This window comes from Mesocricetus auratus, unplaced genomic scaffold (genome assembly GCF_017639785.1).
Source record: "Mesocricetus auratus isolate SY011 unplaced genomic scaffold, BCM_Maur_2.0 Super-Scaffold_4256, whole genome shotgun sequence".
Taxonomy (NCBI): domain Eukaryota; kingdom Metazoa; phylum Chordata; class Mammalia; order Rodentia; family Cricetidae; genus Mesocricetus; species Mesocricetus auratus.
This window is the reverse complement of record NW_024429182.1, coordinates 1,810,668-1,835,711: the sequence shown is the minus strand read 5'-3', so window position 1 is coordinate 1,835,711 and position 25,044 is coordinate 1,810,668. Positions and strand designations below refer to the sequence as shown.

Here is a 25,044-nt window from a genome sequence, read left to right as displayed (position 1 = left end):
AGAAGGCTCTGCAGTTTCTCCAAAAGACTGCACTGATTTGCTTTTGCAGCCATTTGACTCAGACATATTCCAAATTCCTTAAGATTAAAAAAAAAGATCAGAAATGAGATATATATTAATACAATGTTATATCTGATATCTTTGACCATATAAGCCTTACAGTTTCTGAAGCACATATAAAAATCCATTAGCTCTTTAAAAATTTCCAAATATCATTATTCTCTAGAAATTTAATGCTAATACTCAGAGTTATTTAGCTAAATTAAATTACAGCTGCCTTAAGAATCCATTCTCCTTGTCAAAAGTCGTCACAATTCTCAAAGGAGCATGAGCTAAACGGTGTATGAGGGACTTATTAATACCTACAGTGTTTTGCTAAGAATGTTTATGCATAAAATACATTAAAATCAGAAAATGGATGAATTCCATTTAAGATGAATACATTGAACAGGATAAGCCATCATTCAGCAAGCCAGTCAAAAGAATCAGCCCTGCCCTTTCCTAAATAGATGTCAAGGGGGAGTGGACTGGGAGGTGGGAACGGGGGGGGGAGGACGGACTGGGAGGTGGGGAGGGAAGGTACCGGCCAGGATATAAAATTATTAAAAATTCATTTTTTAAAAAAATAAAGAGGGTAAATCTTGGGTGGAAGAAAGAACATTTGACTTTCAAAACTGTTCAAGACAGAGCCTTTCTCTGCCCATAAGGAAGCCCTCCAACAAAGCAGGCCACTTCTGCTCTGCCTTTACTTTCCCTTCGACCATCTCCTGCCAACCTAGCAATTAAAAACGTTAGTTTTCCCACTCAGGCTCGCAGAAAATCGGCCTTCCTTAGCAAGCTACCAGCACTTCCTCCTGCTGCAGAAAACTTAGAAAACACTAATCTTAGGAAGACTGGAATTAAGGGAGACAGTGAGATCATCTAACCTGCTCCCCAGTAAAATCTGTGAAAAAAAAATATTTTAAAGGAAATTAAAAACAAAACACAGTCTCTGAAATGGTCCTAAGGACAAATAGTAAATGAAGGAACATCTATTCAAAAATTCTAGAAAAACTTAGCAAGAAAGTCAAGTCTGACATTTGAACCAAGATGGCTCCCTTTCTTGCTTAATAAGCCCAGGGAGACAGACTCTGCTCTAGACTGTGAAGGGCTTTGTCTCTAGAAGGGAAAGATTGATCAGTATTCTTGTCAATTCCCCAGCTGCCTGTTACAAGGCTAAGTTCTCATCAGTGCAGTAGAGGGTGACGACCCTGTCCTTTGATTTGTGGAATGAGATGTCTACTTTGGGCACAACATAAGCCTGTCTGGGGCAACCCAGAGCTCAGTTCCTGAAGCTGGGGTTCACCCAGAGAGAAGCTTCCTTTTCACCACCACTTTCAGAGTCTTGTCAGATACTGTACTGAGAGGAGAAGGAAAGAGCATGAAAATCTCTCTACAAATCTCTTCCTAGCAAAGCTAATTTGGTGTACAATAGACTATAGAAACTTGCTGAAGATTCAAGAGTTCAGGGAACATACAGCCCCTAGGACTACAGAGTCTCCTGAGCTGGGAGCATCTCTCCTGGGATCACACAAATATAAAGAGCCTACGCCGAGGGAGCCACACTGATTTGATAGGCTGAAGAACAACAATCTACACTTGGCAGAACTGTCATAAACAACAGACTCAAGACCAGAGGCTTAGCCTGGAAAGGAGCCACACACTGTACTACAACACTCTAGACAGTAACAGGGAAAAACGGGCAAACAACCAGGCATGCTGATGCACCCCGACAAACACAGCACACATCTTAAGTTGAAGGTTAGCCTGGGCTACACGATAAGATCCTGTTTCAAAGATCACATGTGGTAACAAGAAAGGTGAGTTTACTGAGGTGTGCAGTAGTACAAGGAGCTGGGGGAGGGTAAACCAAAGTCGAGCACGTGTGAAAACGCCATTAAAAATACTGTCTCAAAAACAAACAAAGCAGTTACAAGCACTGGGGTGGGAAAGCCCAGTACTCATGAACTCCTAAAACATACTACCTGAAACTTCTAGTTTTTACTTAAAAAATTACAAAATATTCAAACAAACAGGAAAACATGATCCATCCAGCATGGAAATGAAAATAATAGAAAAAAACTGCTTGTGAGAGTTAACAGACTATAGATGTCATCAATTTAAAACAGTAATATTTATACTGGAAAAAGGCAGAGGGATGGTAAGAAGTGGTATACATTATATCATCTATCTTAAGAGGTTAAACAGTAAAGAACATTACAGTTGAATCAAAAATAGCTGTGGCATTACTGAAGCTAGAATTACACCATTTAGCAGATGTTAAAAAGAGAAATAGCTACAAGTGATCACTCCTAGACAGTACGGTTTAGAGCAGTAACTTGGCAGTTTTTATAAAATCTTTTCTCTTTAGGATGTGGCTTAATGGTAAAGTAGGTTCTGGTTTAAATTCTCAACACCTGAATAAATCCTTCTGTTCTATTCTATTTTAAGCTTATATGCATTAACTAAAATGAGGAGACAGAACCAAATACTAGGGGATGTGAGACTGCCAAATTAGACAATTAGAAAGTTGTCATTCTCTATTAAATCTGAAAATACATATAAGCCTAAGACTCAGAAATCCTAGTCCAAGTAGTAGCTAAAAGAAATGTACACAATGCTCATGAAGAGACGTGTGTAGAGCCATTCATAATAACACTAAGCAATTGTCTACCATCATTCTACTAAGTTATAATTATACATACTTTACAGAAAATAAAATGAACCCAAATGAGTACATAACACAATTCAATTTATAAAGTTAAAAACCAGGACAAAAAGTATTAAAAATCAGAAGCCAGGAGAGTAGTTAATTCAGGCCATGCTTCATTTGTTTAATGTGTGCACAAGTGCGTGCGTGTGTGCATGTGCCTGTGTGTGTGTATGTGTGTGTGTGTACTTGTGTGTTCTTCTGTGCAGGTACGCAGGTGTGTGGACACCAGGGGACATCCTTGTGTGTTGTCCTCAATAAGGTTATCCATCTCCTTTGAGAGTGTCTTGCATTGCCTTGAAGATTGCCAATTCTGTACACTTCACTGGCTGGTCAGCAAACCCCAAAGATCCTCCTGTCCCAGCTTCCCCATCACTGGATTACAAGCATACCACCATGCCCAGCATTTTCATCTGGGTTTAGAAGACTGAACTCAGATCCTCATGCTGATTTTATGACTATTTATCTTGCCAAAATTCTGAGCTAAACTGTCACAATTACAAACTTTTCAAGCAATGAGTTAAATCTTCAATTAATGTCTAAGGACAAGAAACAAGTCTAATTTTTAAATTTGTGTTACTTCAGTATATTAAAAATATATTAGAATATGTTATTTCAATCTTATACTTAAGAAGCTAAGCCTTCTTCTCATCTAGAATATGTTTTTCTCTACGATGTCTTTTCAGGATTGTTCTGTAAAACACCCTGCATGCCAGCTGGTGACATCTCCATCACATGGCAGCAGTAAAACTGTTTGCAAACACTGTGATCTTTAGAGAAGGGTTTACTACAAACCCAGAATAAAAATATGCCGAGGTCTAGAGCTACTCAACTTTAGTCAGCTTGTGTACTCTTAGTTTTCAGCCCAGTAAAAGGCAAACCCTAACAATTAGAGCTGGTTTTACAAAGGACACAACACCTCAATGCAAAGCAAGAATTCTACTTCTAGAAATACCCAGGCAAGGGCAAGTGGAGGACTTGTCAAAGAGGCAAAGTATTATGAAAAGAACACGAAATTTAAAACAATACAAATAGAGACGGCACGCTTAACTCCATTATGAAACAAAGCACATGATTCCAGTAAGGCTTTTCATCTATTTCTTGTTCCAAAGTTGGGGAGGCTATACTCTCTATCTGTGAGGAGATATACTGTATCCTAACACTTTATAAACTGCAAGGTGTCACATAAACATTGCCTGTTAAACACAGAATTCTTCACGTGTCTATGTTACCTCTAAAGGGCCTGTCAACAACCTTTAAAAGTTTGCTCTGTATTTATAAAGGACATGTGTTTTCTTCTACACCCACATACAGGATTTCAGTGCAGGACTGTACAAAAGCATGTTTTCTTTAAGAGCAACTTTTTTCTACTACATGATAATCAAAACTAATGTGAACACTCAGTCAACAACATTATCTGGGGTAAGCTCCTCATTTTCTCCAAGGAACCAAAGACACTGAAAAGTAAAGTGATGGGCCTCCACAACCAACTTATTAGAACTATTATCATCACTGAGCCTGTCCTCTTCTTACCCAGCCAGCATTTACGTGGGAGGCACTGCACTACGAGCTTTGTCTATACTATTAACTTATTTAACTCTTAAAGACACATGCAACAGTATTTCATTTAATTTTTAACTGGCTAAAAACACAGCATGTATTACATGTAACACTCAGTCAGAAGAGAATCATGAAAATGAAAACATTGCCAATATGTGAAAGATTAATTTACAAATATCCTATAATGTAAAGGAGAAAACTGGAAACTATAGAGAACAGAGATACAACCAACTCTGAAAGCAGAAGTGTATTCACACCAAGGCCAGTGCTCCTTTCAGAATAAAGCTGCATTTGAACCTACCAATCTGATAATCCCACCCACACTTCAGGTGGGTGATATGTTGTTCTTACTCTTAACGCCATTGGCGAAAGCTAAGTTAGAGCAGTATGCTAACAAAATAATATGTTCTGTACTCCATCTACTCTTAGGGTAGGTATCTGAGAAGTAGGTGGTAAGAGTCAAAGAGGAACAAAACAGAAGAGGGTTAACTTAGATATGGCTCAGATATCTTTCATTGGGATTTCATGTCTGCTTCACTTGAATGAACAATGTTCTCTACTCATTGCTAGCCCTTACTCTCCAATGCTTCATTCCATGTCCGTTTTAACGTCCATAACCCCCATCTTTGTCTTCTCTTTGAATTCCTTCTTGGGTTTTCTATGATTTCCCCATGTCTGTCTGTTTTTAACAAAGCAATTTAAAGCAGTGCTGTTTACTTGCTCTTAGACTTTGGCTCTACTACTTAATAGGTTTGAGACCTTCTAGGCAAGTTCAGCTTTTGAGAGGTCCAGTTTCTTCATTTGTAAGATAGTAATAGCACTCATCTTGCGCAAGCATTTTAAGCATCAGATTAGAATTTTCTCATAAAGCATGTGACACACAGGCTGGGGAGATGGCTCAGTGGTTAAGGGTACTGGACTGCTCTTCCAGAGGAACTTGGTTCATTTCCAGCACCCTCATGGCAGCTCACAGCTGTCTGTAATTCCTCTTCCAGGAGATCTCATTCTCCATACAGACATACTTACAGGCAAAACACCAATGTATATAAAATAAAATAAACTACTTTTAAAAAAAGAAGCATGTGACACAGTGACACGCTCTAGAAATACCTCTTAGCAAACATTAAGGCAGGTCTTCTACAGACAAGTCAGAGAGCAAACTCATCCTCCTCCACAACAAAGCATTTCAGAACTTTACCATGTTCTCAAGATTTTACAATCATGGCTAGTTCTCTTCCCTCAACTTTAGATTTTTAGATAGCCCTAATTTCAGTACCCATAATTGTTTTAAAACTGTACCTTGCATGGTAAGTATCAACTAACAATGCAAGAGAACAAATCAACAATAGCCAGTAAGCCTCCCCCATTTCAGTATTCCCAGCCATTAAATTTTACAACTACATTCACATCTTTAAAATGACTTAAGGAAACCCACGGAGGACTGTTTTATTCATGAACCTTCTTGGTGTGTACTACTGATGGCCAAGTCCATACTTCAAGAAAATATTTAATTTCTATACACCTATGAAGGAAAAGAAAGTACTCCTAAATAGTTAGGGTACTAAGAACAAGAACAGCAAATACTGTCTTAAGTCCTTCCCTCAATAATCATATCCTCTATCTAGGAGTAGTTTTAGTTTTCAAACTCTTAGTTCTACAAAAATAATCAAGACTGTTTAGTCCTGGGAATGTAGCTCAGTGGTAAATGCTTACGCAGCATGGACAAGGTTCTACGTTCCATTCCCAACCACTAACACAAAAAGCAGTAAATCTTAGCCAAAAGGCCGAGAAGCGATTGAGTCGGGGTAAGAATAGAGGAGAGCAGGATGAGAGATACCATAATAGATGGAGTCCTTATAGGTTTGCGGAGAGAGCTGACAACAGTGAGACTTCCAGAGATCTACAAGGATAACACCAACTGGCAAACAAGCAATAGCGAAGAGACTACCTTAATAGCCCCTCCCTGATGATACAATTGATGACTACCTTATATGCCATCCTATACTACATTGAACTGAACTCCTGGAACCTAGTGACAGAGATGGAGGAGTGATGAGCAAAGGGGTCAAGACTGTGCTGGTGAAACCCACAAAGACAGCTGACCGGACAAGAGGGGGCTCTTGAACCCCAGACTGATGGCTGAGAGGCCAGCAGGAGACTCTCTGAATGTAGTATCAGTGAGGAGGCCTCAGCAATTTCTGGGGCCTTGGGTAGTAGATAAACTTTGGGAGCCCATTCCACATGGAGGGTTGCTCTCTCATCATGGACACATGGGGAAGGGCCTAGGTCCTGCCCTGGATGAAATGACAGACTCTGGAGATCCCCCCATGGAGGGCCTCACCCTCCCTGGGGAATGGCTTGGGTATTAGATGGGGGCTTGGGGGTACTGGTGGATGGACAAGGGAGGAGGGGTGGGAGAGGGAGCGGAGATTGACATGTGAAGCATGCATGTTTCTAATTTAAATAAAACATATATTTTTTTAAAAAGCAGTAAATCAATCAATCAAAGGTTGATAAGATGGTTTGTCAGGTAAAGGCACTTGCTGCTAAGCTTGACTACCCAAGGCCAATCTCTGGGACCCACACAATAGAACTCCCACAGGTAGTCCTCTGACCTAAAATCATACACAGAGCCCTATATACATGTGTCCCCTATAAAATTTATGGTCTAAAATTTTTAGCTTTTGCCAGGTGGTGGTGGCACACTCCTTTAATCCCAGCACTCGAGAGGCAGAGGCAGGCAGATCTCTGTGAGTTCGAGACCAGCCTGGTCTACAAGAGCTAGTTCCAGGACAGCCCCCAAAGCCACAGAGAAACCCTGTCTGGAAATCCCCTCCCAAAAAGAAAATCAGCTTTTAAAAAGCAAAAAGGCTGGCAAATCTACATTCCTTTTCCTCTAGACCATGGACCTCCAACACCTATCTTTGAATAAGAGAATACAAAAGTATCATTTGGGGGCTGGAGAGATGGCTCAGAGGTTAAAAGCACTAACTGCTCTTCCAGAGGTCCTGAGTTCAATTCCCAGCAATCACATGGTGGCTCACAACCATCTATAATGAGAGTTGGTGCCCTTTTCTGGTATGCAGACATACATGGAGGCAGGGTGTTGTATTCATAATAAATAAATAAATCTTTTTTTAAAAGTATCAGTTGATACATTCCCAGCACTTCTGTAAATCACACTGTATTTTCACATGTACCCTTGATTCTGACAACTTATAACAACATATTTTCTATAGATGAAGACTAAAGATGAGGCACTGAAGCATCTTGTTTGCCATTACAGTACAATTGGCACAGTCAAAACTGCAGCAGACCCATTCATTCCTATTTATGACTTACACCATCAACATGGGCTATCCGTACTAAACAGTAACTGAAAATAATGTCTATATCCAATATTCACCAAAGGTGACTAACACAGGAACAGTAGTTCCTTTATGTATAGTGAAATGAACATCAGGTTAAACTAGGGGTTTGCAAACACTTTGCTCTTAGGATCCTCATATGTATTTTTCAATTATAAAGGACCCAAAAAAGAGCTGTTATGGGGATGATATCCATTAATATTCCCATGTGAAATTAAGCTTACATTCCATTAGCTGTCAGGGTAATGATGTCATATCATCTGACTTCTGGAAAACTCCATTGTAATGGACTAAATGGAAAAGGCAAATTACATTTTTTTGTATTACTGAGTACAGTTTTGACTTGGTAGCCCCCCTCCACGAAGGTCTAGGAGAGTCAAAAAAGTAACTCAACTACATTCTGAAAAGAGTTAAGACTCTAAGGCTTGTGCGTGTTAGAGTTACATAATTGTGGAAGCCAGAGGTCAATGTTAATTGTCTTCCTCTGTCACAATCTGCCTTATCTTTTTAAAAATCTTTTAACTTTATTTTAGGTATATTGGTATTTTGTCTGCATGTATGTCTATGCATCATGTGCCTGCAGAGGCCAGAAGAGGGCATCAGATCCCCTGAACTAGAGTTATACTTAGTTGTGAGCTGATATGTGGGTGCTGAGAATCAAACCCAGGTCCTCTGAAAGAGCAGCCAGTGCTCTTAAATGCTGAGCCACCTCTCCAGCCCCTCCACCTTATCTTTTGAAAGATCCCTCATTGAACCTGGAACTCATTGATTCAGCAGGGTTAGCTGGCCAATGAGCTCTAAGGATCCACCTTCTCACAGTCCTGTCCACACATTCTATGACCAAGGGCTGGGATTACAGGTACATGTTACTTCACTAAGTTTTTACATGGGTGCTCAGGATCCCAAATGAAGTCCTCATGCTTGCACTCGACAGGAACTTTACCTAGTTACATTGTTTCTTACTACTAGATTTTTTTTTTTAAATATTGAAAAAGGGACAGTTTCAATGTATTCCCTTTACCACAAATTATTTCTGGATTGCATGGTACCCTTAGCAAGGCAGGGTTTATAGTTATTGAATAAACTGAACTCTTGTGGAACAGGGAGAGAAAACAACTTAAGGTAAATTACTGCCTCCCAACTGTAGAAAAGACAGGGGCAATAAAGTATGAGAATTAAAGTTTAGTCTGGGCGCAGACAGAACACAAGCTACAATCCAGCTGTGAAGGCAGAGAGAGGAACAGAGCAACGAGGAAAACATTATACTCTAAGGTTATGGCTGTTCAGCCTTTCTTTTTTTAAAGACAGGGTTTCTCTGTGTATCCCTGGCTGTTCTAGAAATCACTCTTTAAACCAAGCTGGCCTCGAACTCAGGAGATCTGCCTATATCTACTTCCCAAGTTCTAGGACTAAAGGCACACGCCACCACCATCCAGCCAACTGTTCAGTTATTTAAGTGTCCTCTCCCAAGTAAAATCAAAATATTTTCTGAAGTATAACTGATTTTAATATAGTCATTCTCTCCACATCTGTTTATAATAATCACCTCATTCAAGCCGGAACAAATTACACAATACTTGTAAGACTAACAACCCTCCTATCTACACTTTGAGAAATCTATATGAAGTCTACTCTATGGGAAGACATAGCCTACAAAACAGGGAAACAATTGCTAAGTCACATATTCATGAAGTTCTTTCTCTCAACTTTAAAAACCAAATTTTCATTTTATTTAGTCTCAAAAACAATAAGAGCATGATTGGTCCTAGGATAAACTAAACCAAGAAACCAATAGTAATTATAGAAATAGACCACAAATTCCTTATCTGCTAATCCTACTATTTCAGGGTCAGAGGCTGAGTTACTCTTAATAGAAACCTTAAGAGCACAGATATTTCCTAAGCTCCAACAATTATTATCATAGAGTTTGGTTCAATAAATTCTCATTGGCCTCCAAGACTCTCAAAACAGTCTAAATCCTAGCTCTAAAGTTATTAAAATTTAAGTTTTAAATAATTTACTCAGCTGTTTTGTTTACGCGAATATTTTAGTCAGTATTCAGTTATTTTAAGTAATTTACTTTTTAAAAAAACTATAACTGATATAAACAGTTCTTTGTAGAGTTTATTACAAATTAAGATCATCCAGAGGCAGGTGGATCTCTGTGAGTTCGAGGCCAGGCTGGACCGACAGCCTCAAAAACAATACAGAGAAACCCTGTCTCGAAAAACCAAAAAAAAACAAAAAAACAAAAAACAAATTAAGATCATCAAAATTTTTCTCCTTATCTCAAAATATCTGAACTAAATTTAAGTTTATACTGCTTACCATATCAACATTAGAAAACAAAAGGAAATCATTTTACTATATTTAGCTTAATTCTTCCGATGTCAAAAGTTGAACACAAAGAATTAATCATCTTGGCCAGGCAGTGGTAGTAGATGCCTTTAATCCCAGCACTCATGAGGGCAATGCAAACAGATCTCTGAGTTTAAGCCAGCTTAGTCTACAGATTGAGTTCCAGGACAGCCAGAGAAACCCTGTCTTGAAAAACCAAAAAAGAATTAATAATCTTAAACCAAGTATGGTACACACTTTGAATCCTAACACCTGGGAGGCAGAAGCAGGTGAATTTCTGAGCCATGGAGTTACTACTGCTACAAAAGACTTTCCAGCAAAAGCATGTAGTTACATGTTGTAGGTTGCAGAGGTAACTATGGTGTTGACCCTAGGAGCAACATCATACCTAAGTCACAAATGACTGTTTAACTGGTACAGATCTTAGCAATGACCCATGGAAATACATGAAGCACTTGTGGGTTTTTGAATGAGGATGGCTGCCAGAGGCTCATATTTTGAATACCTGCTTTCCAGTTGGTAGAGCTGTTTGGGAAAGATGAGGAAGTGTGAACCTTGTTGCAGTGTGTGCTCCTGGAACTTGTGATTGTGTCACAGATGTAAGCTCTCAGCTATTGCTTCAGTGCCATTCAAGCCATGTTCCTGGCATGATGGTCATAGAGTCTAACCCTCTGAAACTGTAAGCCTTTGGACATGTTGTCTTATTGTAGTAATAGAAAAGTAAGACAATACTTAACGCAAAACAATAAAGCTTCCTCCCTTATTTTTACTAGAGTAACCACAACATGTTTAAGTATACAACAACAAGAATGATAATGCTTGGGAGAGAGATATTTCTAGCTCTTTTACTAAAAGTTAAGGAAATCAGAGCCCTGCTATTTAAGTATCCCACTCGCCATAAAATCAGCTTCATTGTTCGTACAATACATGAAGAATTCATGACGCCCAATGTGCTGACTACAAATAAAGAGAAATATGTTCTAAACATTCTACTGATTTCACAAAACTTGGTAATTACACACGAGACCAATGAAAATATTTCTTTTTATTCTATATCAGTTCAGGGGAAAATAATCTACAATGAAATCAATACTGACTTTTCTAGGAATGTAAAATTAAAAGCCAAGGCCTTTTGAATTTTAGAGAAGGTTGTAGAAACACTTGTGCTTGGTTTTTCATTGTGTGTGGAAAAGAAAGGCCTGTACACAATATGGGGCTAAGATAAGGCTCAAAGTCCTGGTACTGAATTAATATCTGTACAACTGTGTGCATGCAAGTCACTAGAAGAGGCACACATCTATGTAGAGACTATACAAAAGTACTTATTTATAAACCATCAATAAGCAATAATCTTTAACCACTAAGGGGGAAAAAACAAGGCAGGCCTGGAGTGGTTGCTCAATCAGTAAAGTGCTCCTGTAAACATGAGTTCAATTTCCTAGAACCAACACATAAAGACCAGGGAGGTAGGACAGATCCTAAGGCTAGGAGGATGACTGGCCAGCCAGTCTACCCAAATCTGCAAGCTCCAAGTTCAGTAAGACAACCTATCTCAGAAAATAAAGGTGGTGAATGACTGAGTCAGAACCCAACACCAAACTCTGGACTGTACATGAACAGACACATGAATATACATGTACATGCATGTCTACACACATACACATGCATTCGTGCGCACACACCTAAAAAGGGGTGTGTGTGTGTGTGTGTTAAACACACTCCTTATGTTCTATTTAAGAAATCCAAAGAAAGAGCAGGAGTAAAGATTAAACTTTCTTCCTTTTTGTGGCCATCACTGGACCCACAGCCGCCAAAAGGAAGTTCAATTCCTGTGACTTCTGACCAAAGCAAGAACCAAAGACAGCACCTTCTCACTTTCAGGGGAAGATCATGTCTTCCCCTCTTTCCAAAGAGCTGAGACAGAGCATAATGTTTGATCTGTTTCCATTGGAAAGGATGATGAAGTTCAGGTTGTCCAAGGACACTACCAAGGCCAGCAGATTGGCAAAGGGGTTCAGGAGTACAGGAAGAAATATGCCATCTACATTAAACAGTACAGCAAGAAAAGGCATTTAATGGCACATTATCCATGTGGTAATTATCCAAGCTAAAGCTGAACGGAGACCTCAAAAAGACCCTGGAAAGGAAAGCCAAGTCCCAATAAGTCCCAATAAGTAGGAAAGGAGAAGGTCAAGTACAAGGAAGAACAACTGAGAAGATGCAGGAGAAGAGGAATCACACGGACAACTTTCATTAAAGACTGCTTAAAATAAAATAAAAATACAAGAATGAAGAGTACATGAATTGGATCCATGCATAACTGTTGAGAGGGTTGCCCACGTTATTCACAGATGCGCCTGCAGGGTCACATTAACACTGCACTTTATTATTAAGGAGACGAGGGGAAGCAGCAGGAGAGGACAGGTACAGAGAGAAAGAGGAAGAACTGCAAGGCATCGACTCTGCACAAAATGACTGGGTGTCGGTGTGTTTGTTTGATCATTTAAGTATACTTCAAAAGAATGCTGAGGATAGCAGGAATAGATTTTTAACTACAAGTATTTTTAATTACTACACACTATTTGAATGTCTGTAAATGACTGGCAAAATACTGTCAAAAATTCAACATTTACCCAATGACATGGGTGGTAGGAAGTTAATGGTATCATTATTTGAGTTGAATGCCTCAGCATTCTATAGGGAAATTTCACCAAGAGTGAAAAGACAAAGAAAGACAGAAAGGAAAGGAGGAAAGAGAGGGAGAGAGAGAATAGAGTTATATGGAAGTTTGTTTAGAAATGTCTGAGCCACACAATCTTGTGTACATTCTAAGAAGGCTAACTAGACTATGAAGTGTCTTCTATGTGCACTCTTTTTAGTTTTAGTTTAAATTATTGCAACAAAATTATCTCCTTTCAGTGTTTACTTTTCAGCCCAAAATGTAGGAACCCTACATATGCTTCAAGGAAACAAACTACATTTGTGAAAATTTGTTTTTGTATTCTTCTGCAGAAATGATCCACAGCCCCCTTTAGCTTTCCATAAACCCCAAAGGCCCTTTAAAATGCTAAGAAACATTTTTGTGGAAAAGCATGTTAGTTTTGTCTTTGTTTTTGAGGGTAAAGATCAAGGGACTGGCAAAGCTCTCCTGAAGGCCAGGCAGTGAATAGTTCAGGATTTTCCAGTGAGATAGTTTCCTCATCATCTCTTAAATTTTAAACACACACACACACACACACACACACACACACACACACACACACACACAGAGAGAGAGAGAGAGAGAGAGAGAGAGAGAGAGAGAGAGAGAGAGAGAGAGAGAGAGAGAGAGAGAGAAATGGAACTTATAGGGCTAAAAGAATCTAGCTAGCACAACCCTCTGGATGTTATGATTGTTTTATTGCTACAGAAATACAGCATGGGACTTCGAGATTCCTGGATTTCTACTATTTGTTTATTTAGGATTCTGAGAAAGTCACTGATCCCTTATAAGCCTGAGTTTCTGAATCTGTAAAAAGAAGCTGCCTACCTCTCTCACTTGGGGGAGACACAGCAAGTGTGTGGACTGACTGCCTAGAGTGCCTGGTTGACACACATAATATATATATGTATTTTACTGCCCAGCTCATCTAACGAACTGTTAGTAATACTTACACATCAACACTAATGTTTGATCAGGCCACTCCTCCAACACTGTGGCTCTCTAGGATAGCCAATACAATACACATTTCTGAGTAAGGCCTGACTTCCCCCTTATACAGCTACCCTCAGATTTCAATACATTTCTGTAACAATACTATCTTCAGGAAATCCAATGTGCCAGAAATAAAACTATCATTAAACCAGAGAGCTTTACTCTTTGTAGGTTAGTATCTTACACAATAGAACTTTCTGATCCATGGTGGCAACACTCTACAACTCCAGTGGATACATGCAACTGAGTAGTACTGAACCCTACATATAAAGTTTTTCCCTAGACATACTATGCTATATATAAAACAAGTAATCATCTAATTGCTTAAGCAGAGATATTGATCTCTCCTCTTCCTGTTCCTCACAAACTTACCATCTTCAACATATCCAGATGCTGCTGTTATGAACTATTTGTTTGCCCTAGAGAACACGAATACCTTATAACCATTTTTATCAACCCAACACCCAACAAAGCTAGGTAGGTATGTGCAGTATATGATTAGCATTTTCTGAAAAATGAATGACTTTTAAAATGACTTCAGGATTCATCTCTGAGAAAATGATCTTGAAATTCCATTTACAAAACAGAAGAAAACATATTTCCTCTGAGCCATAATACAAGAAAAAAAAACACAGCAGATGAAATTTTGCATTATATTACATCATTACTTCAGGATAGCTACAATAACACACTCATGCCATTGTTTCTACTATCTTGAAGTACCAAAGGTTCGTTACATTTCCTAGCAATATTAGTAAGTAAAGCTAACAATTATCATAACCACTGAGAAATTTTAGTAGCCACCTTAAAGGGAACATAACTTTCCAAAGTTATCTATACACAAAGAGAAAAGTATTGAAAGAGCAAGTACAATACACCTCCCAAACAGTTTTGTAAGTTTTCTGTGAGTTTACTTTGGAAGTTTTTAAGACAGCATGGATTATTTAAAGTCATCTTTACCTCAAATAATCAGGGAAAAAATTTTAAATGGAATTGACATTAAGAATAAATGCTTTTCTTTTCATCACATTAGACCCCAAAATAAATTATGTATAAACTACATTATAAAGTAGGAGGTTTTACAGACCAAGCCTAATTTAGTTCTTGGAAATCAATGGTGTCTACATTAATATAATGAATGATGCTATTGCCCTGTCCCTCAACCTTAGCAAGGATAATACAGTGGTCTTCTTTGCCTTCCGGTCACTGAGGATAAGTGAAAATTTTCTACAAATATATTTCAGGATGTTTACAGGAATAAAAAGATAGGACAAAATAATTAGTTACAACAAAGTCACACTCAAAAGATACCCCACACCTATAAATGACATCCTCACATGTCCATATCCAATAAACTCAAGCATAACGCCCATTAAGTATGTTTTGTTTCTTCTTTTGTAGCTGAGAATTGTTTAATTACTGACCAAATTCACTCAAGCAAAACATTTTCCAAATTCAAACAAAAGGCAGACACCACTGTTTACTATTACTACTCAACAAATCAAGTGGAAATATTTCAAGGTTTTTAATTTGTGGCAAAATGACTTTTTAAAATTCAGCATTACAGAGACTCTTTAATAAAAGTAAACTGCTCAATGGCAGCTCCTTCAAAAACAAAATTTAAAAGGTAAAACAATCGCCCTCCATTAAAGGAGGACAGGACTCCAAACAAAGCAGGTCCCAGCTCAGTGGGGCAGGTGAGGAGTAACTATGAAGTATGGGAAAAGGTCACACACAAGCCTCACTCCAAAGCTGCTAGCCACTGCAGTTCCTTTTGCTTCTGTTGTTACGACAAATGCAGATATGGATGGAAATCATGAAAATTGACTTCATGGAAAAAATCTCCCACCTTTTAGCATTAGGAAACCAGGGCAGGGCTAATAACAGTGCTGGCCAACTGAATTTGCACTTCCCTTGAGCAACCAGTGCTGGCTACAGGCAAAACACACACTAAAACAGTGGTTCTCAAGCTGTGGGTAGAGACCCCTTTGGGAGATCAAACCACCTTTTCACAGGGGTCGCCTAAAACCATGGGAAAACACAAGTACTTATATTACCAACCTTAACAGTACCAAGATTACAGTTATGAAGTAGCAACAAAAATAGTTTTAATGGCTGGGTCTTCACAGCATGAATAACTGTATTAGAGGGTGGCAGCACTGGAAGGGGTGAGAACCCCAGATGCATTCCTGAGACTCCCAAGCCCCAGAGATCCCTGCCCGGCCACCCCAGGACTATAACCCAGACTTCACAGAGAAGACAGACGACAACAGTGATGAAGGACCTTTCACAACTGCCAGGGCCCCAGTGTCTGACCTAGAAACAGTCAAGCTTCCTAAGAACTCAGATGATGGCTGATTAGATTTTACCCAACTGATGCAGTTTATAAAACACTAGGTTTTACTAAGATGAACTGTAATATCCTAAAAATATGTTCTGTTGTATTAGGAGTCGTTTCTTAATTTCCCCTCGTTGTTTTAATCTTTTTCCTTAAAATAGTTCATAAAGTAGAAGATGAAAAAGAAAAACAAAAGTTTAGAAAGAACAACAATGTTCACCAAGAAGAAACTTGTTATATAACGATTAAGGCAGCAAAGAGCCCAGACTCAAAATACTTTGCTTTACTATTTTAGCTCTTAAAGAAGATTAGATGTTCAAACGGATAAACACAAACTAGGGGATTAAAAAGGAAATGCTGTGCAGAACACCACCCAAAGATTTAGCCTTACAATATAACTTTACAGGCCCAGTTTAAGTCAGGTAGGAAGTTTCACAGCTACATTCTATTCAGAGTTGTGGATTTAGAAAACTGTCTAGCCTATTGCTATGATATCATAATTTGGAAAAAATCACTTAAGAAAAACAAAAAAGGGAGGAGATATGTGGAACTATTGATGGGGAAGCTCAATATCAGAAGGCTTTCCCAGCATGCTCCAGGCTCCAGGTTCTATGTGGTGGTGTTACGAGTTATCAAGATCAAAACTTTGTGTGCCCAAAGAAGGCACCCTCTCCCATTTGCTAATCTGTCCTGCTTTGGGAGCCTTTATGCTGTGTTTTGTTTTTGTTTTTGTTTTTGTTTTCCGCCATTACTAATAATCAAGATAATTAAATGGAGTCATCGTGATGCACTTAATGGGACTTAGTTCTAAGATCTGGGGTTAAAAGTTTGGCCTGTGTAAAATGTTATTTTTAACTCCAAAAACAAAAGAAACTTTTTGTGTATATCTCTTCATTTAATCAGAATGATTAGCAAGTTTTTGCAAGCAGGAAGCAAAAATTTACACCAATAGCATTTATTGGTGGATAGTTCCCAGTCCAAGAAATATAAAGAATAAATGAAGTTGAAATTACTTTAAATTACAAAAAATTAAAAGGACAGCCTCACTTTATCCAAGCTGAGTTTCATCACTTGACAGTTGTGTGACTTAAACTACTACGTGCTTCATTCTTTCAAATAACAAGACAGGATAAATGCTGGCTACGTTCTCTTTGTAGGAATGGGGCCTCGTCTTAGATGTGTTGTAGTTCACGAAGTCAGTCCGGCAACTATCACCCGTGCAGCACACTTCTGGAGAAATGTTAGGACTTCCTCAGGCAGTACTCTTCATCCCCACATTTCTATCTTCCCTTTCCTAACCTGAAAGCAGCTTTCTAGTGATTTCAACCCTCTACCCACTCCACCCCAGTTTAAATGTTAGTGAGTGGACAAGTCAATTCTCACTGAACTCCAAACTCTATGAAGGTGGTGGCAATCTTTATTTCTGATCAGTACTGAATTCCAAACACTGAGAAAAGTAAGGAGGACCTAATAAACGTCCAAAAAATGTGTACTGAGTGATGCACTCTGCAGTAGTATCTGATTGACCAATGAATTGTGATGAATTATCAAAGTCTGCAACTTTTGCTTATGACTTTCTTAGCAACACTACTATAAACACATTACTGCTTCAAAACTACAACTCGGTAATGTAATCACGTAAAAGTATGTTTCATAAACTATATATACTTTACAGAACTAGAAATCCTGCACTGTGAATGACCAGTTCACCATCCCCTGCAAACCCAAGGGAGTATGTGCCTCACACAATAGCTCTCTTGCCACCCAACACTTTAAACTGCCTTTTATTCTATTAGTTTAACAAAACATAAACTGGTAAAGTCCAAGCTTCAGAAATCAGAAATTCGTTCTGCTTGAGACTGTGGTAGAAAACCCATGCCCGGGGACATTCGATTTCCACTAAAGGGCAGTTTTAAGGCCATACTACATGGATAATTTCAAAGAACGAAATCTAAAACGCTCAATTCAGTGAACATGGAATCAGTGGAAGACACACAGAGAAGTTTTAAAACACTGGCGGTTTTAAAAGAAACATGAGCCTTTCTACCCAAACAAGCCTCCCAAGACCCACAGATGAAGTCTAATCCTCCAAATGTTCATTTCCCCTTCCACTTTCCATGTCAGTAGAAGAAAACTCAATCCATGAATCCAAACAATGCATCACAAAAAAAATAGGTCACCAGATTACAGAGGGGACTTTTAAAACCTCAAAATCCCTATCTTTAAAATACCGTCTTCAAGATGACTGGAGAGCGGCCGGTGACAGTCACTCCAAATCCACAAAGGGGACACCCACCAGGCACAGGGCTCAACTCCTAAGACACACCCTTTTGCAACCACCCACCCCTGCCTTTAGCCCCCGGGGGCTGTCAAAGCATTCAACAGAGCCTGTGCCACACAGAACAGACCGGGTTGGGGCTGGGGGAGCCCGCCCGCCCTTCAGGCCTGCAGGGGATCCAGAACAACTTCTCCACGAGGCGCAGGACACTCTGCAGAAAAGCCAGCGCCCCAGCTGCAGCCCCCAGGGTGCAGCACCCACAGGCAAGGGAGCCTCAACACTCCCGGGGGGCACCGGGTCGGGCTTCCAGCCCCCACTGCCGTCTTTGTGACAATGCCCACTACGCACACTCGTCTCCGCCTGGGGGGGGGGGGACGACCCACACACACTTGTCCAGGGATGGAAGCTCAGTGCAGACCAGGGGGGCCGTGCTGGGACCTCGACCCTTGTCTGGCCACCGGCCCCCCTACCCCCATCCCACCCCACTCCACCCCACCCCCGGGCGGGTTGAGCAGCCGCAGCTCTCCCCCCACTCACCCCTGAGCGCGCCCCCACCCCCGCCCCCGTCTCCCCCTCACCTGATCTTGTAGCTGGGCAGGGTGTGCTTGCGTTTGATGATCTTCTTGAGCTGGTTGACGATGATGGAGGTGAGCTGGGGCATGGGCCGCCCCTCGAACTGGGAGCGCACCTCGAAGTCGATCAGCGGGTCCTCCGCGAAGGAGAAGAACCAGTGGGTGAAGGGCACCCGGGTGAGGACGAAGCGCAGCCTCCCCACCACCCGCGACAGCTTGACGAACAGGTAGGCGGACTTGCCGAACACCAGGTCCACGTCGATGGCCAGGTGGAAGCCGCCGCTGTACTCCACCTCCGCCTCGAAGGCCAGCTCCTCGGGGCAGGTGGCGGGCAGCGCGTCGCCGCCGTCGGGGCCGCCGTCGGGCTCGCCCGGGCCCGAGGCCGAGGCCGCCACGGGCCGCACCAGTCGGATGGTCTTGACGAAGGGCACCGTGTCGCCCAGGAACACGTCGCGCAGGCTCAGCCCCTCCAGCAGGCGGCCGGCCGTCTTGGTCTGCAGCAGCTCCTCGAACTCCACCTTGATCTTCTTGGTGACCCAGCGGCGGGCGAGCGCCGTGTCCCGCAGCTCCCGGAAGAGGAACAGGATGGTGGCGTTGAGGAAGTAGCAGGTCTCCCGCGTCGGAGGGGCCGCAGGGCTGTCCGGGGTCGGGGTCGCGGTCGGGGTCGAGGTCGGGGTCGTGCTAGCGCCGGCCTCGGAGGACCCGGCCGCCCCGGGCTCCTCGCCGCCGCCGCCGCCGCCATAGAGGTACTCCCTGAGGGACAGGCCCGGCACGGGCTTGAGGTAGCGAAAGCCGTCGCCCGCGCGGGCCGCCTCGTCCGCCCGCGGCTCGGGCGGCCTGCGGTAGAGCAGCAGGAACTGTGCGAGCAGCGTGAGGAACGAGCCCAGCACGGCCGACGCCAGGATCAGGAGCAGCAGCCCCATCCCGCCGCCCCGGACGCCCGCCGGCCTGCTCCCGCGCTCTCCGCGCCGCCCTCCTCACGCCGTCGCCCCCGCCGCCTCCATCTTGAGGACATCGGTCGGGGATGAGCGGTTCCCTGAGCCCGTCCCGGGCGTCCGCAGCCCGGTGCTGCCGTGCGGCGTCTCAGCCCGCCTGCACCGTCCGCCCGCGGCCCCGCGCCTCCTCAGACGCTCGCTTCCTTCCCCCCCCACACCCCACCCCCGGGGGCGGCCCGAGCGGCGGTGACCGGCGGCGGCGGCGGCGGAGGCTGCGGCGGGCGAGGGCGGGAACGCGGCCTCCCCGCAGGGACGCCGCTCATTGGGCGAGCGGCGCGTGACGTCAGAGCGGGCGCGCTCCCGGCGGGCGGGGCGTGCTCGCGGGCGGGCGGGCGCGGGGCCTCCCCGGGCCTCCCGGACGAGCGTCCAAGCGCCGCGCCCCCCTCCCGACGCGCTCGCACTCCTCCTCTCCTCCTCCTCCGCCGGAGGGAGAGCCCGCGGGTCCGTCTTCTCCGGTGGGGGCGCAGCGCGGGGGATAACGGAGGGTGACCTGGAGAGATCAGAGCCTGCCGGGCCGGGCCTGGCGCAGCCCGCCCGTTATCCCGCGCCCATCCCATCCCCCGCGCTGGCCGCGGGCACCTCTGCGGCGGCCGCCCTGCGTCCCGCAGTGTGTCGCTGCCTCCCCCTGCCGCAGAGAGCCTGAGCGCCGGGCGGCTGGGACACTGCCCAGGCCGGCCCAGAGGACCGAGTGCATCGGAGGCCGCCGTCGCTCGCCAGCACGGACCAGCCGCGCTCTCCCTGAGGCAGCTGGTTGCTTTTAGCACCCGCCCATTTCACAGGTGACTACAGTGACACGGCCCAAAAGAAGTCGTTGGGGTCCTTGGCTTTTACTCGGTGTATTAGCGGGTCCCTGGTGCTCCAGAAAGAGTTGGAGATGTACCGGGCGTTGGTGGCGTACGCCTTTAATCCCAGCACTCCGGAGGCAGAGGCAGGCGGATCTCTGTGAGTTCGAGACCAGCCTGGACTACCAAGCGAGTTCCAGGACAGCCTCCAAAGCCACAGAGAAACCCTGTCTCGAAAAACCAAAAAAAAAAAAAAAAAAAAAAAAAAAAAGGAGATGCAGAGACTGGGGGAGGGGGAGATTTTTGCACAGGGTAGCCCCAGGACCAAACCAACAGAGCTGGAAACCTTTGTGTTCCCTGGCAACAGTGTCTCCTCTGGTGCTTTCTTGAGAACTCCCGTTGTTTCATCATAGCTTAACATCCTTCCACGTGGACACAACCTTTTAGCCCTCAGGGGGTCAGATACTCGGGTACTAAAAGTCTGGAGGACTCAGGCTGCCTCTGTGACATCAGTGCGGATATCCTTTCTAGCCCTTGAACATATCTAGGCCAAGGATCGTCTTGACAGAGTGATTCTAGAATTAAACCAGAGTTCTGACCCAGCTGGGCCAGGTTTGAAATCAATTTGATCTCATCTTTCTTACTCATGGCCAGGTCTGAGACCAGAATGGCTGACGTTTCTAGAAGTTTCAGACGACTTCTGTGTTAGTCGTCACCCTCTTCTGCTTCTGCTTCTGGGCCGCCTTCGCGGCTATATATTAATTCAACCCAAGTGAGAGCCATAAGCCCTTGCTCAGTTTTCACCAGAAATGTTGCCCCACACATGACACTAAGGGCTGGGGTGGGGAGTTCTTGGCACCAGTGAGGTATTAAAACTTGCAGCAGGGAGGCTGGAACGGTGGCCCTATCGGTAGAGTTCTCGCCATTCAAACTTTCGAGCCCGGGTTTGGAACCCTGGCACCCACTTAAAAGGCTGGACACTGCACCACGGTTCTGTAAACTCCAGAAGCAGACAGGAGGTTCCCGGGGCTCGCCAAGCCCTGAGCTCCAGGTTCACCAAGAGACACTAACTCAAGCACGAAAGAGGAGTGTGATTGAGAAAGATACTTGTCAATGTCTGGCCTGTACATACATACACATGCACACATGTTCATGAACACATCACACACACACACACACACACACACACACGTGTTGATCTATCATGGCTCTCGGATGACCCCTACACCCAGTACTCTCCCCTTACTAGCAAGGCTGGTAAGCCCCGTGGGAAGAGTCTTCAATCTCATTCCATCTCCCCATCCTCCTTACTCCCTGGGAAACCTCTTGGAACCCAGTATCTTCCCTGGCTAATTGGCCATTCGATTCACCAGTAGCTGCCCGTGTCACCCAGAGGGCACACTCCAGTCTACTGAGCTCAGCAAGCCTTGAGGAAACAGGAGAGAAAGAATCAGGGGTTGGGGAGAGGAACACTAGTAATAACAACACAGATTCCAGCGTGAATGCCTGCCGTAGGATCATGTTTTGAACACTGCATCCCCAGGCTTGTGGGCTATTATTCTCAAGGCTGGAGCTTTTAAGAGATTGGCTTGGCTTGTGGAAGTCGGTCACCGGGGAAGGACCCTGATTTCTGTCTGGTCTCTGACCTTCCGGCCAACTTCCTACCTACAAGCCCCTGTCAGGAACTGAGCCGCTTGGCCTTCTCAGCCGTGCCCTCTCCACCATGATGGATGGTGACGCTCTAAAACAGTGACCAAAATAAATCCCCTCCTTCTTTGCCAGGAGTTTTGCCAGAGTGGCCATAAAAGTAACTAATCCAGCAGAGCATTGATGTGCCAGGCATGTTAAATGCTTTATTGCTCCGGGAGCTCATTTTGCCAGTAGCCTTGCAGTACCACGCCCTAGAGAAAGCAAGAGAGAGAAGGACCCTTCCCCCTCAGCTTATCAGTTGTCTGGTAGCAGGCAAAACCAGACCTTAGGACTGGTACCCCGAGGCTACTGGCAAAATGAGCTCCCACAACACTTTATTGTTTTAAAATGTATTTTTTAAGTTTATAAATAAAAATGGTTCTATAGTCAAATGTGTTTGATACTTGGTTGGTAGTACTCACAATAATTTGGGTGTGGTATGCCCTTGAGGAAATACTGCTCTATTAATAGAAGCTTGGTGTTTTTTAATGCTATTCTTAGATGAATATAAATCCAGGAACCCTCATCTTCATAATAATGCTGGTATATCAGTGCTTAGAAATCTGAGGACCAGTGTCCTTGACTCTGAAAATCTGAGATTCTGAGTAGATCTGAAGAAGAATGACCCACTGATGTACGGTCAGGTAACGTCATTGAAATTAAGTGGCCCCGTGGTGGCACAGAACTTGTGGGAGTAGCCAACCAGTTTGACTTAAGGGCCACTCCATGAGAAGGAACCCATACCCTGCCTGGAATCAGCACTGCTTGGGTAACCAAGAACCAGAGACCAGATAGCCTGGAGACCTGGGGTGAAACCAAACCCTACTGGTCTTAAAAAAAAAAAAAGTGTCAAAATGACTCCTAATGATATTCTGCTATACTCATAGATCAGTGTCTTATTCAGTCATCATCAGAGAGTCCCTGCCCCTCCCCTCGGCAGTAGATGGGGACAGATGCAGAGACCCACAGTCAGACATTACAGGGAGAGACAGTGTAAATGAGATGTCGCCATCCAGTGCCCTCAGATCTCAGGGAATCCCACCGAGGAGGAGGCAGAAAGAGTGTAAGAGCCAGAGGGGACGGAGGACACCAGGAGAGCAAGACCCTCTGAATCAAGTAAGCAAGGCTCATATGAGCTCACAGAGACTGAATTAGCAAGCACAGGGCCCACACGGGTCAGCACCAGGTCCTCTGTGTATATAATACAGCTTTTAGCTTAGTGTTTTTATTTTTAATATTTATTTATTGTGTATACATAGTCTTCTGCCTGCATGCCAGCAGAGGACATCAGATCTCATTCAAGGTGGTTGTGAGCCACCATGTGGTTGCCGGGAATTGAACTCAGGACCTCTGGAAGAACAGTTAGTGCTCTTAACCACTGAGCCATTTCTCCAGCCCTAGCTTACTGTTTTTATGGGACTCATTGGCATAAAAATTGAGTGGGTCTCTGATTTTTTTTTGTGCTTTCTTTTGCAACTCGTTCCCTCCCGTTGGGTTGCCATGTCCAACTCGGATGGTTTTCGCTTTATCTTATATTTTATTTTGTCAGGTTTGGTTGTTATCTCTTAGAAACCCGCAGTGGTGGCACACGCCTTTAATCCCAGCACTTTGGGAGGCAGAGGCAGGTGGATCTCTGTGAGGTTGAGGCCAGCCTGGTCTACAGATCGAGTTTCAGGACAGCCTCCAAAGCCACACAGAGAAACCCCTGTCGTAAACCAACCCCCCCCCAAAATCTGTTCTAATGAGAGACAGAAAGGGAGTGAATCCAGAGTGGAGGGGAGATAGGGAGGAGCTGGGAGGAGTAGAGGGAGGGGGTCTACAATCAGGAAATATTGTAAGAGAAAATCGATTTTCAATAGAAGAAAAAATAATAAGGGAACTGCCCAGGCAGCTTTCCTGGGAAGCATCCATCCCAGAGGCAACAGGATCCATCCCAGAGGTAAAGACAATGAGAAGACAGGTTTCCTGTTAAGACCCAGAGCCTCAGCCACCAAGAGAGAGGCAGGGCCTTCTAATGTCACCATACTCTGAATCCTTTGCACTGGACTCCAACTAGGAAAAAAACTCAAAACCTATGAAATTTGGTGGAGGTGGAGGTGGGGTGGAGGGGCTTTGGGACCACCTGAAAGCCAGTTTAACGAAAATTACATAAAATAACACAAAGCTTGTCAGCTAGACTGATCGAGAAACACCCAGAGAATGCCTGACGTGTGTGCCTCTGATAGTGTCTGTGAGGGCATTTCCAGAAACGGTTTAGGCCCTGAGGACTCTCTGGCTTCATCCCTTTATGGGCCCCTAACATGATGACATTAGTAGAAGGTGGTGGAAAGCAGGAGGCAGAACCTTGATGGAGGAAGTGTGTCAGTAGGGGAGCGTCCTTGGGGACAGGCCCCGCCCAGCCTTTTCCTAAGTTATTCTTCTGGCCAGTCAGTGGTGGCACATGCCTGTGATCCCAGGCGAGTCTTTGGAGTTCAAGGCCAACCAGGTCTACAGAGTCCCCAGGACAGCCAGAACTGCACAGAGAAACGCTGAGAAATAACCCTCTTGCACACTGTAAAGATTCGTCACTCCAGTTGGTTTAATAGAGCGCTGATTGGTCAGCAGCCAAGCAGGGTATATAGGTGGGGCAACCAAACTAAGGATGACGGGAAGGAGAAGGGC

General features: G+C 43.6%; 1 protein-coding gene across 2 annotated transcripts in view; it reads right to left on the bottom strand.

The window, feature by feature from the left end:
- Window positions 1-20,050, bottom strand: part of Pdzd8 (PDZ domain containing 8) — a 59,108-nt gene extending 39,058 nt beyond the window's left edge. Inside the window, exon 1 of one of the 2 annotated variants that reach the window (XM_013124675.3) lies at window positions 18,924-20,050. In XM_013124675.3, the coding sequence (XP_012980129.1) occupies window positions 18,924-19,840 (917 nt within the window). In that variant the 5' untranslated portion in view covers window positions 19,841-20,050. The remainder of the gene's footprint in view (window positions 1-18,923) is intronic. The other variant, XM_005085342.4, reaches the window with a different exon arrangement.
- Window positions 20,051-25,044: the final 4,994 nt, after the last annotated feature.